Source organism: Pseudorasbora parva, chromosome 25 (genome assembly GCF_024679245.1).
Source record: "Pseudorasbora parva isolate DD20220531a chromosome 25, ASM2467924v1, whole genome shotgun sequence".
NCBI classification, from domain to species: domain Eukaryota; kingdom Metazoa; phylum Chordata; class Actinopteri; order Cypriniformes; family Gobionidae; genus Pseudorasbora; species Pseudorasbora parva.
This window is the reverse complement of record NC_090196.1, coordinates 20,461,945-20,480,010: the sequence shown is the minus strand read 5'-3', so window position 1 is coordinate 20,480,010 and position 18,066 is coordinate 20,461,945. Positions and strand designations below refer to the sequence as shown.

General features: G+C 36.8%; 3 protein-coding genes across 4 annotated transcripts; 2 read left to right on the top strand and 1 right to left on the bottom strand.

Moving 5' to 3' along the window:
- The first annotated feature begins 7,982 nt into the window (after positions 1-7,982).
- LOC137064705 (UPF0434 protein Mmar10_2939-like) lies at positions 7,983-8,759 on the top strand. Its single transcript, XM_067436179.1, has 2 exons — positions 7,983-8,300; positions 8,618-8,759. Exons 1-2 carry the CDS (start codon positions 8,092-8,094, stop codon positions 8,757-8,759), a joined length of 351 nt encoding a protein of 116 aa, XP_067292280.1. The 5' UTR covers positions 7,983-8,091.
- A 32-nt stretch (positions 8,760-8,791) lies between these two features.
- On the top strand, positions 8,792-9,179 carry LOC137064707 (phosphatidylinositol N-acetylglucosaminyltransferase subunit Y). The gene has a single exon (XM_067436180.1). It carries the CDS (start codon positions 8,792-8,794, stop codon positions 9,005-9,007), a length of 216 nt encoding a protein of 71 aa, XP_067292281.1. The 3' UTR covers positions 9,008-9,179.
- Positions 9,180-9,239: 60 nt separating this feature from the next.
- si:ch211-176l24.4 (uncharacterized) lies at positions 9,240-17,593 on the bottom strand. 2 transcript variants are annotated; one of them, XM_067436177.1, is made up of 4 exons: positions 17,259-17,593; positions 16,723-16,774; positions 16,597-16,644; positions 9,240-10,249 (listed from the first exon to the last, which is right to left on the bottom strand). In XM_067436177.1, exon 4 carries the CDS (start codon positions 10,242-10,244, stop codon positions 9,240-9,242), a length of 1,005 nt encoding a protein of 334 aa, XP_067292278.1. In that variant the 5' UTR covers positions 10,245-10,249; positions 16,597-16,644; positions 16,723-16,774; positions 17,259-17,593. The 2 variants fall into 2 exon arrangements, with proteins under 2 accessions (XP_067292278.1, XP_067292279.1); XM_067436178.1 differs by lacking the exon at positions 17,259-17,593 and adding an exon at positions 17,012-17,085.
- Positions 17,594-18,066: the final 473 nt, after the last annotated feature.

The following is an 18,066-nucleotide window of genomic DNA, read 5'->3' as shown; positions in this document are numbered from 1 at the left end:
TCTTCGGAACACAAATGAAGATATTTTTGTTGAAAGCTGATGGCTGAGAAAGGCTTCAGAAAAGCCTCCATTGGCATTCAGTACATTCCCACTCACAAGAGCCATAAAGTCACTAAACACATCGGTACAAAGTCCATCTCACTATAGGGGCTGTACAATCATTTTACGAAGCGACAAGAATAGTTTTTGTGCGCAAAAATAAATCAAAATAATGACTTTATCCGCCAAGTTATTGTCTTCCATGTAGGTCTCTGACGTGAAATTATTGTACAGCCCCTGTAGTGAGATGGACTTTGTACCGATGTGTTTAGTGACTTTATGGCTCTTGTGAGTGGGAATGTACTGAATGCCAATGGAGGCTTTTCTGAAGCCTTTCTCAGCCATCAGCTTTCAACAAAAATATCTTCATTTGTGTTCCGAAGATGAACGAAGGTCTTACGGGTGTCCAATGACATGACAGTGAGTAATGAATTTAAAAAAAAATCATTTTTGGGTGAACTAACCCTTTAATAAATCCTTATCTTGATTCTTGACCAGAATAAACATGCTGACGTCTTTCAAGAGATTTAAAGCACATTTTTGGAGAATGCGCATATGTGAAATAAAAGTTACAATTTGAATTAGTCCTCAGATGCCATGTCCATAATTTATGGCAAAAATCTGGCATTAATTCAATCTCAAATGGATTCATTAAAAGAATTCACATGATTCACCAATATGGTTGAGCCACAAATTCTCGGGATACGGTTTCGGGAAAAAGTTGTGACTAGCTAGTTAATTTCTTCAATGATCCAGAGGGAATGGTATGGTAGTTAAGCAGCAAGTTGTGTCATTGTATGGGAAATGCACCAAAACTTTCTTCTTCCGCAAACCACAAAATAAGATATTCCTAATAATGTTGGTTAACAAACCATTTCGACCATTGACTTTCATTGTATGGACAAACAAAAAGTTACTTAAAATATTGTATGTTCTGCTGAATAATGAAAAGCATACAGGTTTGGATCAACATACCGGTGAGTAGATGACAAATTGTTTTTACATTTTTGGATGTCCTTAAATGTTCTGCTGTATGATTGACTCGTGTATTCCAAGTATTTAGTCATTTTGCTACTGTGTAGCACCAATTAAAAATGTTTTTCTTTTTCTCAGGTTTGTGAATGATTGTTGTGATTATGTGAAAAAAAAGATATTTTATAAATGTAAATACTCTTTCTAATTAATATTAAAAGACTTTAAACTCTTCATGCTTGAATTTTACATATGAGACAGTTCTCTGGGTTAAAGCTGGTTGAGTGCCCCAAAACCTCTAAAAAACAGACCATCTAACCTAAATATGGTTAAAACAGGGTTTTCATTAAAGTTACCATGGTGTAAAAAATGGCTTCGGTATCTATGGTACACTCTAAAAAATGCTGGGTTAAAAACAACCCAAGTTGGGTTGAAAATGCACCGACCCAACAATTGAGTTGTTTTAACCCAATGGTTGAGTTGTTTTAACCCAGTGGTTGAGTTGTTTTAACCCAGTGGTTGGGTTAAATGTTGCTTAAGACAACCCAATTGCTGGGTAAGAACAACTCAACCATTGGGTTAAAACAACCCAATTGTTGGGTCGGTGCATTTTCAACCCAACTTGGGTTGTTTTTAACCCAGCATTTTTTAGAGTGTACAAAACTTTCGAATCTCTATGCATATGGTTTTCATTCTTTTAAAGAAAGTTCTGGCATTCACTGAAATTAAAGTTCCACTTTCACAGTGTCTGCTTTTGAGAAATTCTCTTATTTTCCGTCTTAACATCTACCATGGGACAAAACCCATTTAATCAATGTCCGGAACATTTGACAACCTCACTTGAGCTCTGAGCTATCCAAATCCCTCAAATCTCTAAAACACACAGAGACAGACACACACACACACACACACACACACATACACATTGCTTTAACAAAAAACAACAGTTTCATGAGTCGTTCCGTTTAAAAAAAAGCATTGGAAACATTGGAACTCCTAAGACAGAACTGGCAACACACTCTTATTGTGCATAACCTATTTTACATTTTGGTGAATCTCATCCACGTTTTCATACAATCTTCTTTCGTCCCACTGACAAGTTAGGGTTACCAATGGATCTTTTTACCTAAATGTTGTATGTTTCCATACGAATAACATTGTACAAATTAATTCACATTTGCCAATATTTTTCAGTTTGGTGACTAGCTGGCTAATTAGTAATGTCATTTGTAGATTTTCGTACATCTGTTTACGCCCTACTAATAGTGTTACCAATGGACCTTCATGTTTTCATATGAAAATGCTATTATTTTACAATTTGGTGGCTAATTTGCATATATTTGTACAATCTCGTTCATACAATCTGCTATAGCCTCACTGACACTTAGGACCACCATCACACCACACAACTTTACTAAGAGATTGTCACAAGAATGTTGAGACGCAGAAGTGTCTCAACATTCTCTTGACAATCTCTTGGTAAAGTGACTGGAATTAATCTCCTACATCCCCTGAGATGGAAAATATAAATTATTTTTAGAAGAGCAATTGTCAGAAAGTCTCAAATATACCTACATCCTTGAAATAGTTTCTATTGATTTAAAAAAAAAAAAAAACATTCACTCATATGAATCAATTTCTCATCTTCCTTCTATTTTTGTCGGCACTTCCAGACCTGTCAGAAATACAGTTGAGATGATAAAACTCCAATTCCGACTGACCTTCTGAGGGGGAAAATGAACATCTTTTATGTCTGGAAACACAAAGGGTGTACACAAAAGCTCTTTTTAAGATCTCTTTGGCCTGGAGTAGAAACGGAAGAAAACGATGTAAAAAATATGATATCAATGCAGTTGAGTAAAAATTATATCAGCACATTTGTAAAGGTAGATGGGGTGTGCGATTTTTCATTTATTCAACATCTTTTCGAATGTAAAACTGCTATACAATAACACTGTCGTGACTATGAATGATTCAGTACATCCATATGTCCTTGATGATAAACCCTTTCCTTCCCCTGCTGTAACCAGAAGAATTAATTTAGCAGTATAAATTCTGAGCATGATCATTAATCAAGGTATCAAGGCAGAACTGTCTGCTTGGCTGTCTCATTGATGGGAGTATTAGAAGTGAAAGGAGCCCAGAGCATTTCAAGAGCTTGTTATCAGGTCTTAAAAGTGTTGGGTTAGCACTTCTGAACCTCATAATCCCACAGGCTGAGAAGACAAACCCTCTGAGTTTATTCAATTACTGTGTTCTCCCATGAGGAGCTTGCTTCCACTATCTGCTATAGTGCTTCTGTATGAAGAGTTGTGCAAGTGAGGCAAGCAATACGAATACTGAACACAGAATTTTTTTCCCCTCAACTTTTTGACAAGAGATTAGTTGATTATTCACACTACATAAACAGTTGGCATGAAACTGGCATGGTAGACTTTTCTTCTCTATTGCAACTTACAGTGTATCCAAGTGAAACAGTTTCTCAAACAAGAAAAAATGTATTTTGTCCATGGGGAATATATTGGATGGTTGTGGTTTCCTATAGACCTTATTCAGAGCTGCGCCATGACAAGAGGGGTCTTGTGGAACATGGACATGATTAAACATGTCCAATCTGGTAACCATATGCACGCGAGCTCTCGTGTGCGGATGATTTGAAAACACCAATAAACAAGTAAGCGGCATTTTATCAATCTCCATTTGAGATGTTCTGCTTAAAGTGTCATTCCGTCTACATTTTAGACTTGTCTTTTTTCGTCAATGATATTGCACATTTATATAACGTTAGTCACAATGTAGGCTAATGTTACGCAGTGACTGTGAAGTACTCTGAACAAGCATGCGAAAACATCATAGGCCTACTTCAGTTCTCAAAACTATAAATATATAAAATGAATAGCTTTGTCAAATGACTGTCGTTTTAACTTATATGGTGGAAAAGGTGACGTTTGCTAGAAGGATTGAGTAAACAATCTGTAAGCAACGTATCTAAAGTTACAGTTGTATTTTGTAATACTAAAAAATATTAACCTTTAACATCAGACACACTAACTTATTTAGTTTTGTATGGTACTTGGAATTTCCTATTGTTACTGTAAGCATCTTGCGTCATCTAATGCAGTCTCTCTAAGAAACTTTTTCAATTTAATAAGAAATTGTTTAAACAGCTAGTCAATAAGTGGACAAATCCCTAGGCTGCTTGCAGGAATACAGTTGCCCTTTTCTGCAGTTTAAGACGCTGAGCGAAGCTTGCTTGAAATGGGCCGAACAAACGAACGATTTTGAAATAAATCGTTGTGGTATCCGATTATAATAAACCTCAACCATGACTGTTGACATATGACAACAGTCCCCTGCACAGCCTAAACATGACTGATGTTTTTGCCTCAAGAGTCTTTACCTGAAGTCACGATGATTCGGCTTGTCAGTTCCGCCTGACAATGAACATGTTTGGACAGATGCAAATGTTGGGGGTGTACATATAAATGATCCCCAGTGCTGGCATCACTGTTGGGTTTATGTTGAGAAGCACTTTTTTTCCGTGGTGTTTTTGATTTACTAGATTTACATAAGAAGTAGGAGGCAATAGTGTTTGAGACTCACAGTATGTGATGTCCATGTACTGAACTCTTATTATTTCACTATGGCAAGGTTAATTCAATTTTTCATTGTAGGGCACCTTTGATATAACTGTAACGTTTTTGCAGTGTTTGCCATGTTTTTGTAAAATGCAAGATGAGGTCACATTTACCAATTTTCATCCAATTTTGACAGGCAAAATACTAGGGTTCTACACAATTGGGAATTTTGCGCAAGGAAAAAAGATTTCCCCACACAGTCACATTGATTCACTTCATTGGTCAACAGAAAGCTGCTTAATTTAAAAGTAATTTCTGTTTCACTTGTGATTCATACATCGCTACACTATTGCCAACTGACCTTTTGTGCCCGTGAAATTTTGTGACCTTACCTCATTATTTTTTCTTAGCAGAAACTAAGATCCAGGAGCCTCCTCAGTCCATGGACCACTATTAAAAAGTTCTATAAAAAGCAAGACTTTCTCACTAACACTCATGACCTTGTATGTTGGTTAATGGATCATTAGCAAATGTTCATTTTGTTCCACATATAAAAACTAGATTTTTTTAAAATCACTTTTAATATCTTTTTAACAGACTACCTGGAGTATTTTAATGGTAAACACTGGGTTTAATTTGTAATTATAGGCCTGCCCTGTGTGTTATAAATGTGTAGTTAATGTATGTAAATTAAGATCTTTCCTACTGAACAGACTAAAAAACAACAACAACAACAACAAAAACCAAGGAGATTTAGAACCCTTAAATTCGGCTGCATTAAATGAGGTAAAAGCGTATGGTTTTTAATTCTTTAGTGTGCAAGAAATTAGCCAGTCCCATCTGGTGTGTGCTGGCCCCCTCACACATTTCGAGAAGCATATTGCTGCTCGTTTGTAAGCTATATCTTGGTATTGGTACCATCTGCATTAACGGAAACCAAAAAGAAAGGAAATAATGACAGTTCACGCAATCATATGTTGCTCGGCGTTCCTGCTGTGGTGGATAATGGAGCAGAAAAGAGTTCAAACTTGATTAAATTGATTCACTATAGCAACTGTGAAACCGTTTGTGAAGGTTGCTGGCAGGAAATCATAACAGAAGGCAATAGCCAATTTGTCTAATTGCCATTAGTTGACGGGGAACAAATTGTTTTAGTTGAAAAGACCACACCAGAGATTCACAAGACATCACTGGCACAGTTTGATTTGGAGATAAAAATCACAGACAAAGGCAAGAACCCTTAGGCTCATTCAGACATTTGCATAACTGACTTCAGGTTTGTCTCTTTTCATATTTTTAACACATTTTCTCCAACCACAGACACCGTGTATCAAAGTATAACTGACTTTACAAGTAATTCGAATAACCAACCTATAAAAGTCAAACCAGGTAAATGTGATTTATATCGAAAACCTTGAATATCACATAATGAGCTTTGATTCATTCATTCATTCATACACACACACACACACACACACACTCTCTCTCTCTCTCTCTCTCTCTCTCTCTCTCTCTCTCTCTCTCTCTCTCAACTTCAAATTCAGTTCATTTTCAATTATTTTGCTGTTTTTGCAGCCTAGCGATTAGCTTTAAGGTCACACAATAAACATCATCTGAAGAGCAAGAGGGTAGTGAAATTTCACATAGCCCAGGCAGTCGAATAATGCAGCAATGAAGAATGCACCAGTATGACTCTGGCCTTGAGCAGGTTTGTTTCATTTGACATGCTTGACAGGTCGGTGAGCTGAGCTCTGTAAGCTCCCGAGCTTCCAAGCTCTTACTCCTCCATCTCAAAGAAATATTGACGAGAAACAACTTTGATATTTAGGGCTATTCGGGGGGATGTGGTTATAGAAATCACTGCAAACATGCCAAGTGACTGACTGATAAAACCCTGGTCGAGTCTTAAGAAAACAAGCAGGGTTGCTGGATGAGAGAACACAGCTCAACTTATGAGACTCTTTAAGAGTAGCTTTCAAATCAAGAGGGCAGTTTAGAGGAGGTTGGTCAAACACTCGACTTTCGCTACAGTCTGTTGTTTGTGTGGATTAAGGAGAGCTCTCTTCCACTCAAAATTACAATCACAGTGGAATGGCCAATATACAATTGTTTTGAACAATTTATATCCTATATTTTGTATTACCTTTGCACTGCTGGAAGCTTCTGCCATATGATTTAAGTCTCAACTCTTTTTCACCACATGCTCTTGAAAGTCAAGTTGCTTCACGTCTGCAAAAGCTTTTTGTGTTTAACAGTTCACTGGCGACATCTGCTGGTCAAGAAACACCTCTTCAGCGTCACATGTTGGATTTCTGTTTATTGCCTTAGGCAAGAGCGCCACAAACTGCTTTCATGAGATTATTTCGTGTAATGAGGCATAAAATGTCACAATTCTATCCAATAAATCTATTTTAAATACAGTCCTCTAACTATGACTTCTTGGAACTTGACTTCCACAGTCTATGGAACCAACACGCTATTTACATTCTAGATATAGCATATTTGACATTTAATTCAGTCTGCACTCTGCATTGAGCCCTTTTAATTTAATTTAATTTAATTTAATTTAATTTAATTTAATTTAATTTAATTTAATTTAATTTAATTTAATTTAATTTAATTTAATTATGACTTAATGCTACAATTGCACTTTTTTCATTTTTCTTGGCATAAAATGGAAATTATTATTATTATTATTTAAAATGATTAATTTGTGTGTGTGTGTGTGTGTGTGTGTGTGTGTGTGTGTGTGTGTGTGTGTGTGTGTGTGTGTGTGTGTGTGTGTGTGTGTGTGTGCAAAAGAGAACGTATTATTATTTTACAATTAGTGATAATTATCTCTGTCTTAAATCTAAATCAATAATTAACTGCCAACTGAATTATTATTATTTATTAGTATTAGTAGTAGTTGTTGTAGCAATAGTGGCATTTTAGATTAATTTACGTTAATCGTTACAGCCTTTTTTTTTACGTATTACATTGATCAGTGCAGTTAATAATAATAATAATGAACATGATACAAATGAAACGGTAGTATAAAAATGGCATTATTTCATTTTATTTTAATTATGTCTGTTCTAAATCTAAATTAATGGCTCAATTCAAACTGAATTATTATTATTATTATTACTAATTAATGTATTCATATATATATATATATATATATATATATATATATATATATATATATATATATATATATATATATATATATATAATTATTATTATAAAATATCTGAATCCAGTTTCTAATTATTCTTCGTCCTGTGCAGACCATACGTGCAGACCAGATGAAAACACATATATTATTATTATCTTGTATGCATGACATTTTAAACTAAACTAATCTGTGATCATAATCTTCCCAACGGAACCTCGGGAATGCAAAAGATCAGGGGACGCATTTACAGACGCTCCATGCTAAGCGCTTCCGGTTCACTGTTGGCGTCTGTCAAACGGGTGAAACAAGTTTAGTTTTCTATCTACACATCTCTCTTAGGATATGTCTCATGCGTTGAGGACACTTGCCACTGGAGTTTTTAGCGTGCAGAGATCTGTGACCGCACAGTCACTCTTGCGTACTGTGAGCGCCGTTCAGACCCGGAGACAACAGCGAAGTCGGAGTGATGGAGTGAAGGGCAGCGAGAGTCAGGTGTTTGATGTGTCCCTCCTTGAGTTTCTTGTGTGTCCACTGTCCAAAAACTCCCTGAGGTATGATATTCTACTATCATATATAATATTGTTACCTAATGCGTGTTATCATATGACTTTTATAGCAGTGCTGATATTTTAGCTATTCCACCGGTTGATCATTTTCTTCGCTAACTTTTACCATGGCAGATTACAATTACTATTTTTGATTATATTTTTAATTTAAATATTTATTATTTAAATTAAACGCAACTTCCTATATATTCATTTTGTATGGTTTTATAATAAGCATTTTGTTTAACGTAGTAAATTTGCTTATGGGATGTTCAGAGTATATTATCTGTAATACTAATATGTAATTGCTTCTGTTTTTTCAGGTATGATGAAAGGAGCAATGAATTAATTAACGAAGAGCTTGGCATCGCATATCCCATCATTGATGGTATTCCTAACATGATCCCACAGGATGCGCGAATGATACACAAGACAGACGCTACTGAAAAACCCTCTGAATCTTGAGTTTCTAAAGTAAATATTCATTTTCTGCCACAATGTTTTTCTCCCTGTCTACTGTGACTGTTCTTGTGCCGCTGATATCCTTGTCAGGACTGTTTTATTCGGCGACTGTGGATGAAAATTTCCCTCAAGGCTGCACGAGCGCAAGCAGTGTGTGTTTCTACAGCCTGCTGTTGCCAGTAACTATTCCTGTTTATGTTTTCTTTCACCTTTGGAAGTGGATGGGAATCAAATTATTTAGACACAATTAGACTGTTGGTTACTTTTTTCCCCCACACAACATATTTTAATTGGATGCATTTTTGTGAACAATGTTTGCTTGTAAACAATAGACACTGAAGATTCATATTCAAGAACATTTAACTAGATCTAAACATTGAAACGAACCATGTAAAATACAGAATAAAACTGCTAATACCAAAACCTTTTAGTCTTTGTTTTGAATGTGCACAGAACTTTGTAACATTTCAGCTTGGTATGATTTTACTTTTTCATTCTTTTTTCAACACTTTCCGTGAACTTCATCAAAGGGCACATAGGCTTTGGTGAATCTTCGCCCTTCACCTTAAAAAAGAAAGACTCGTTCAAGCGAGTCTGAATGACTTTCTGCTGGAGTAGATCACCTTTGGTCTTGGATATCATATCACCGTCTTCACTCGAAGTGTCTGATATCTTTAGCTTGGGTGGGTTTGCAGACTCTACAGCGGAATGTTTTGGCCTGTGCATTCGTCTTGTTCTGTTCGGCAAGCTCAGGTCCACCGGTTCCTCCGAGCACATGGAAGTGTTCTGCTGAAACCTGAGAGAGCTGGCAAGCACTGGCAAGGTAAAGAAGTTCTCAGTTTGAGTGGTTGCTTCTGCTGTTGACCTGCATGAACGCTTCTCTGGGGCCTTCACAGCAGGGGCCTCATTACAGCTTGAGCTGCTGGAGATCTCCACGTATGGATCCATGAATGATTTCTGTGTGATGAACAGGTCTTGGCTGTTAATTTCTTCAGCTGTACTGGATTCCAAGCTGCTTTCGCAGACAATTTGCTTCTTTCCAAATTCATTGTATTTTTGCTTTGCAGGTTGGCTTTGCTCAGATGGCAAGTTGAAGATGACTCTCTTTTTAATCTTCCCTATCACTTTAACACTTCTATGACAATCATTCTCAGTTGAATGTTGCTGTGGTGTCTCCTGATCAGGGGAGATGAAGATAATGGGCTGAATTTGGGGCGCGTCTTCGGGTTTGTCAGGCTGTTTTTTTATTTTAGGTTGCTGGAGGTCCTCCTTGCGTTTGGCTTTCTTCCTTGCCTTTTTCCTTTTCTTAGTCTCTTGCTTTTGTGTAAAATCTGTCTCACAGCAGCCATCATGTGACAAGAAGTTGGGTACACACTTGGTTTTGCTCTTATCCTTTTTTTCTTTCTTCACTTTCTTGTTTTTATGCTTCTTGGATGCTTTAAAAGCATTTTCAACAATGGGAATAATCTTTGTTGGGAAAGAAGCCATTTCCTCTAGAAAATTAGAGAGTATATGGGTTAATTGACCAAAATCAGCAAGATGCAATGCATCAGAATCAGATTTATGTGCAGACACACAGAAGTAGAAGTAGGAAATAGAAAAATTTAAGATCTAGAGGGTAAGCAGAATTACCAGCAGTCAACATATACAAAACGGTATAAATGTATTTATATAATACATACACTTATATTGCCAAAAGTTTTGGGACACCTGCCTTTACATGCACATGAACTTTAAAGACATCCCATTCTTAATCTGTTTAATATGCAGTTTGCCCACCCTTTGCAGCTATAACAGCTAACATTTTTCTGGGAAGGTTTTTCATAAGGTTAAGAAGTGTGTTTATGGGAAGTTTTGACCATTCTTCTAGAAGTGCATTTGTAAGGTCAGGCACTGATTTTGGAAAAGACGGCCTGGCTCACAGTCTCTGCTCTAACTAATTCCAAAGGTGTTCTATCGGGTTGATCCCCAAACTGTTCCCACAAGGTTGGGAGCATGAAATTGTCTAAAATGTCCTGGTATGCTAAAACATTAAAGGTGTCATGAAATGGCTTTTTAAATTTTTTATACTGTTGTCTGAGGTCAACTAATGACGTGCGTGTGGTTTGTACATTCAAAAACATAATAACTGATGAGTAATAGGCTATTTTCTACACTGGTATTGAGGGTGTCTCCTGAATGCTGGGTTTGGATGGGCATGCAGCACGGGAGACTTGGAAGTTAACGCCCACAGCTGGGATTGGATAATATTTGCCTATTTAATAATCTTCTGCTCCCCTGTCAGTTCAGTTCACATGAGGGAGGAAAGCGGCAACTGGAATGATTCTCTCAACCACAGGGCTCGTAAACGTCTTTATCAAACAAACACGATTTATTTGAAATTTTCTATTGATTGTAATATTATTTTTGTATTACTTCGCCTGTCACGTGCGCCCAGATCAAGAAAGGAATATTATTTCACTATTTGAGATTCACTGGCCTTATGACGGGCTTATGTTTTGGTAGCCTGTCTGGAAAACATATAGCCCCGGGACTACTATTACATATAAAAAATACATTTTACTCGCATAAGTGTGTTGCACCATTCCTATCGGATCCAATATAGATGACACAACATTGTGTTTACAAATCCAGTGCGACCTAAGACTTGTTTACAAACGATTCCCCAGTTAAATGAAGCGATTGCAAACACGCGTACAATGTCTTCCCCACGTGAGCTGGAACTACATTTAAAATAAATTAAGTAGTATCACACATTCCTAATATTAGGATCCGAAGGAAGCTAATGCAGCAACTGTGTTCTACAATATCTTGCTGTCTTCTTCGGCATGTTCATTGCTGTTGGCAACGTGATCCAAACTGGATCGGTGGGTGGGGCTACTGAATTACACGTGCTTTTTATTCTGTAGAGGCAGTGTTTCATCACTCAATGACGTCAAGATGCGCACCCGATCGTTTTCTGGGCCTGGTGTCAAGGAAGTTGACAAGTAAAATGTTTTCAGCTTTGAAACTTACAGGATATTCTTATATTACCATGACCTTTTATATATCCAAAGCTCAAGGGAAATTGATTTCTCAATTCATCACCGCATTAAGGGTTCCTTTCGCTGGAACTAAGGGGCCAGGCCCAAACCCTGACCCCACACCATAACCCCCTTCCACCAAACTTTACACTTGGCACAATGCAGTCAGGCACGTACCATTCTCCTGGTAACCGCCAACCCCAGACTTGTCGATCATATTGCCAGACAGAGAAGCGTGATTTGTCACTCCAGAAAACACATCTCTACTGCTCTATAGTCCAGTGGCGGCATGGTTTACACCACTGTATCTAACATTTTGCTTTGCACTTGATGTAAGGCCAGTTTCACACTGCATATGCGTTAGCAGAGTGTAACCAGCACATATTTTTTCCGGCGCCCATGTTAACAGATTAAAGCATTCACACTGCACATTAACACATTAAAGCCACAGTGCATTGTTCTTGATCAAAATTGACCCGATTAACATGAAAAATAACATATTTCACCATGAAATAATGTAGAGAAGGGTTCTGTGTGTTTTACAATTACCATATGACATCCAAAGATGTGATTAAAAAAATTAAATTTAAAATTTGTCCAAACTTCAAAGGCCCGTTTAAATGATTAACACTAGAGGCATATCTTTAAGGTTAATTTTATTATGTAAACTACCTATATACAATACAGCATGTTATTTGCATATGTGTTTGGGACAGAGGGCAACATGGTCACATTTACCAGCAGTCACCATATATATGCTGCCCATCAAAAATCAAAGCACGAGACAGGCAGGGGTTGGAGGAGAAATACGGAAAAGGTGAAAGAAAGGATGCACTGCTTGCGTGTGCAGTGTGAAACTGGTACAAGGATTAGATGCAGCTGCTCAGCCAAGGAAACCCGTCCAATGAAGCCCTCTACAGCAGGGGTGGCAAACTTAGTCCTGGAGGGCCACTGCCCTGCAGAGTTTAGCTCCAACCCTGATAAAACTCACCGGCCTGTAGCTTTCTAGTAATCCTGAAGACATTCGCTGGTTCAGGTGTATTTGATTAGGGTTAGAACTAAACTCTGCATGGCAGTCACCTTTCAGGATCGAGTTTGCCCATCCCTGCTCTACACTGTTCTTGAGCTAATCTGAAGTTCAATCAAAGTTTGGAGGTCTGTATTGACTCTGCAGAAAGTTGGTAACTTCTGCACTCTGTGCACCTCAGCATGCACTGACCCCACTCTGTGATTTTAAGTGGCCTACCACATTGTGGCTGAGTTGCTGTTGTTCCCAATTGCTTCCACTTTTTTATAATACCACTAACAGAGTTGACCATCGAATATTTATTTCTAAGGAAATTTCCCGGATAAACTTATTGCACAGGTGGCAACCTATCACGGTTTCCACTCTTGAATTCACTGAGCTCCTAAGAGCGACTCATTCTTTCACAAATGTTTGTAGAAGCAGTATGCATGCTGATTTTATACACCTTTGGCCATGGAAGTGATTAAAACACCTAAATTCAATGATTTGGAGGGCTGTCCCACGACTTTTGGCAATATAAGCTGTCTCTTTTCAAAAGGCTGCATCTTTCAGAGGTCTCATTTGAAGGCTGCATGTCATCAAGGCGGTCTCATTTAACCCTTAAATGCATGAATGTTTCGCCAAACATTCTTACATATTTGGGTCGTTAGCGACCTGGATCTATATCTATCATGGATAGATCTCTACCTGTCACGATTATATATAAAACTCCTGAAGTTAGAGTAACAATTACAGAAGAATAAAATCAAACATATTTCGTTACCTTTTGGAGCTTGGAAGGATTCAGTTTGAGCTGATGTTTCATACCATCATCATATATGTCCCATCAGAGCTTATTTACCAGTACATTCAGCATCTGGCTCATATTTGCAATCTCACGCATATTCTCCAAACTCATTTTCAACGTCTTAAAAATCTATATTTTGATCACTGACACATCCATTACTGACACTTGACCACATCCATCATCAAGTGACATTGACACTAATATTAATTGTGTTTAGTACTTGCTTTCTGCAGTAAATGTACTAATTCATTTCAAGTTTTGCAGATTATAATTAGTATTGTTTTGTTTTCTGTTTGAGGTAACTATGAGTGAAACGTCACTTCATCATTGCAAATCAGACATTGCCACCTTGTGGAATAAAGGTAAATTCCACCTATTTCGTCATTTATTATTGTGCAATATATATATATATATATATATATATATATATATATATATATATATATATATATATATATATATATATATATTTGTACAATCTTACACCTCTTAGTGACCCTATACAATTTTGACAAAAAAACAAGTGGAAAAACAGGCATTGAATTATAACTATTATTTTTTTCTTGTTGTATTGTTTAAAATGGATTGATAGAGGTTACTAGGAAGGTTGATGTCTAACTTAAAAAAAAGTATGTGTATGAGGGTAGTGAATGATGAATGGTATGCATTTAAGGGTTAAGTAAAGAAACAGCTAGATTACAGTGTAAGTAGCATTAGATTGCAGTGTAAGAGAAAAATTACAGTATTTCACATCTCAAAAGTAATAACAGTCAGTTTTAATTTTGTTACTTTTCTTAAAGCTGCAGTCCGTAGTTTTTCCTCTTTGTCGCCATCTCTGTTCGAAAACTGCAATTGCAGTTATTCGCGGAATTATCAACTCTACGTGAGTAGTGCCCCGGTCTGCACAGCGCGGAGGAATCAAATGTGCAGCTGTCAGGAGAAGCGCTGTCAGTCACCCGGTGTGGATGCTGTCATTCACAATCACAGACTTTACTGTTTGAAAGTATGACCGAAAAAAGAATGTCACTGAACAAGTAAGAAGCTCATCCTCTTTTGTGGATTAGGGCTACCTGTAGTACAGTTTCCATTTCTGTGCAGTCTAATTTCTAATCGTCATATACCAACACATTAATGTGGAGTAGAGGTGAAGCTCCCTCTCATAGCAAGCACAAAATAACTGATGTTACCATAATGCACATAGCAAAATGAGAAAGGCACAACAAAGGAAAACGAACAGGTGTGCTACTGTTACATAGCCTAATTCAACCATTGAAATGTCTTACCTGTTCAGCAGAAAAAAAGCTGAAAAAACACGGAGTTCACGCCACCTTTAATTATTCTCTTTTTCGCATCGCCCTGGGTGAAGTCTCTTTTTTTTCACTCCGAAGTCCGAAGACTTTTGCATTTTACAACGAATGAATCTCCAGTTGTTACTGGTGACTGTCGTTTGAACCTTTTTGGATCCGCCATCAAATTGATAAGTTTAATTTTATCAAGTGGTGTGAGAAAAGGCTATCTCAATTTCGAACATCCTTACATGCGATAGCCTGCTAACCAGGACTCCTTCTTTATGTGTACAGATGTGACGCAATGACGCAAACATACGCTTGAATTTCCCGGGGAAATCCACCAGTACCACTGGAATTAAAAATATTATTACAAGCTGTAAATCGAGCTACGGTAAGAAGATAGTTTTGAACACTGGCTGGTTATGCACTTGCTCAAATTTATTTTGGATTATTTTTAACCCGAAAAAGTTACGGACTGCAGCTTTAAACAAGATATCCTTGATGACGTTGCAGCCTTTAAATGCGACCTCCGGAGGAACAAGCTTTCGAAATGAGATGCAGCTATTGTGTTTCTATCTCTATATATGTGCATGCTCTTTATGACTGGTGCAATAACCCTTTACAATTAGGTGTTAACTCTTGAAGCATCGAAAAAACATTTTGGTCCAAAAATAACAAAAACTAAGACATTATTCAGCATTGTCATCTCTTCCACGTTTGTTTTCAAACCTCAAATAAAGATTCAAATGGTCATGAATCAGCTTATTGATTCATGATTTGGATCGTATGTCAAACTGCCACACTGCTGAAATCACGTGATATTGGCGATCCGAAATCATAAATCAATCCGCTGATTCATGACCATTTTAATCTTTATTTGAAGTTTGAAAACAAACATGGAAGAGAAGACAATGCTGAATAAAGTCATAGTTTTTGTTATTTTTGGACCAAAATGTATTTTTGATGCTTCAAGAGATTCTAATGAACTAACTGAGGTCACATATGGACTACTCTGATGATGTTTTTATTCCCTTTCTGGACATGGACATATAGTGTGCCTACACTTACGCTGTCGGACTAAATATAAAATATCTTAAACTGTGTTCTGAAGATGAACGGAGGTCTTACGGGTGTGGAAGGACATTAGGGCGAGTCATTAATGACATAAATTTAATTTTTGGGTGAACTAACCCTTTGAGCCTAGTCCCAGACTAAAAGGCATGTTTTGAGCTGTTTTAACTGGAAGCACTGGCATAATATTATCTTAAAACATGTTTTTAAGGCATGTTCATAAAAGCAACTAAAATGTTCTAATTGAACTAAGGCTTTAATAATGGCTTAATCCTGACTTTTAATCAAATCGTATTGAAATTATTGCTGTAAAGGTATTTGTATTTTTACTCAAGTATGTTTTTCAAGTAGTATTTACACATCTGCATTTACTAATACATTATTCAAATCAAAATATGTACCTGCTAATATTAGCTAATGGACCTCTGCCAATGAACAGTTGTATTCTCAACTAACGTAACAGCGATTAATAAACACTATAACCCATGTATTTCACATTGTTAGTTCATATTAGTTAATACAATAACTAACGTTAATGGTTTTGACCTTATTGAAAAGCATTTTCATAAACCTTTATGTAACCTGAAAAAGTTAGTACTATAACCCTAAGTTTTAATATAAATTTTAGTGAATACTCACATACCTCATTAAAGTGAAGTGTCCTATTTGTCCAGCTGTCCCCCAATAGCATCTGTTGGTGTGATAAAATTTATTTAAATCAAGGAATCAAATTTAATCAAATATGTGCCTAATCGTGTATACGTCTTACCTGACAGGCGTCTGAGGATTAGCTGGTCACCCTTTCACTCGGAGAGATTGACCTTAAAAGTACAAGGACATTATTGTGTTTACATTTGTAAAACAGGAGAAACTGTAGCTATAGCTGACTGCTACAATCTAACGCGGCGTCATTTTCCACAGATTCTCGGCAACATTGTTACAGGAAGCAACTTTCAAAAATTATCCTCCTTAGCAACTAAATATTTAATAGTGCAGTACATTTTAAATGTATTTAATGTACTGGGTCTAAATCAACAGGGAAACTGTCATGTACTTACCTGTTTTATCAATTAACGAACTATTTCGGAAATACACTCATATTTTTCCGCCAATTACTGCTTCAGCGCGGTGCGCCACTGCGCATGCTCAAGTATGGACATCATCTATCAACAGCATGTACATTCTAAAAACGTAATTGTTGTTGAGCAATATTATCTTGTAAAAAAAAATACGTATAGGAAACACTGAAGAAGAAACTACAACTATATAAGATAAGAACTATGTAAGGAATAAGAAACTACTCACAGTGGTGTGTAGGCTACTGAAAAGTGCCATTTCATAAATCACACCGTTGCTGGGAGACGAAAAGCTACGTAACCTTTATATCTTCAGTCCATTCATGAATAAGCTTCACTTTGTGCGTCACTCGGCTTGTCACGCATCTATTTTCACTGCTGGAGAAACCCCTTTCTCACATAAAGGCCGCTTTTTGTAGCTTTTCTTGTTAGAAATGGCTTCCGTGGTCTATGGCGTCATCAAACAGCAGCTAAAATGATTTTTACTGCCATTCTTTTTACGGCCCAATGGCAATATTGCATGTGAAAGTGCATTAAATGTGTTACTAATGTTTTTAGGTACGTAAGGTTGACACGTAAGTCGGCATCCCTTTTTTAAAAGGTCACAAAGTGAAAGGTTTATCACCCCCCCCCCCCCCCCCACACACACACACACACACACACACACACACACACACACACACACACAATACATGGGCTACATGTACTTTTTATTTTAATACATTTATAATAAAATAAAATGCATTTACTTTTTTTCAGGCTATTGTAATTGTATTTGATTTTAATTGTGTTCTGTGGATTGCATTGCATGGTTTAATTTTCATTGGTTGGTATAATACATTGTACAGTTACATAGCAGTAAATATAAAAAATACACTTCAACCATGTCTATTCTATTCTATTCTATTCTATTCTATTCTATTCTATTCTATTCTATTCTATTCTATAGTCTGTGTTGTTTTATTCTTTTCTGTTCTGTTTTGCTCTTTTAAACATTTTCAAATTTGCTCCTGTTTAAAATCTTTTTCCGTTGTTTT

Bases quoted from the DNA above. Each gene is read 5' to 3' on its own strand.
- LOC137064707 (XM_067436180.1), top strand. From the start codon at position 8,792: ATGTTTTTCTCCCTGTCTACTGTGACTGTTCTTGTGCCGCTGATATCC.
- si:ch211-176l24.4 (XM_067436177.1), bottom strand. From the start codon at position 10,244: ATGGCTTCTTTCCCAACAAAGATTATTCCCATTGTTGAAAATGCTTTT.
- LOC137064705 (XM_067436179.1), top strand. From the start codon at position 8,092: ATGTCTCATGCGTTGAGGACACTTGCCACTGGAGTTTTTAGCGTGCAG. The intron at 8,301-8,617 runs GTATGATATTCT...CTGTTTTTTCAG, and splicing joins CTGTCCAAAAACTCCCTGAG to GTATGATGAAAGGAGCAATG.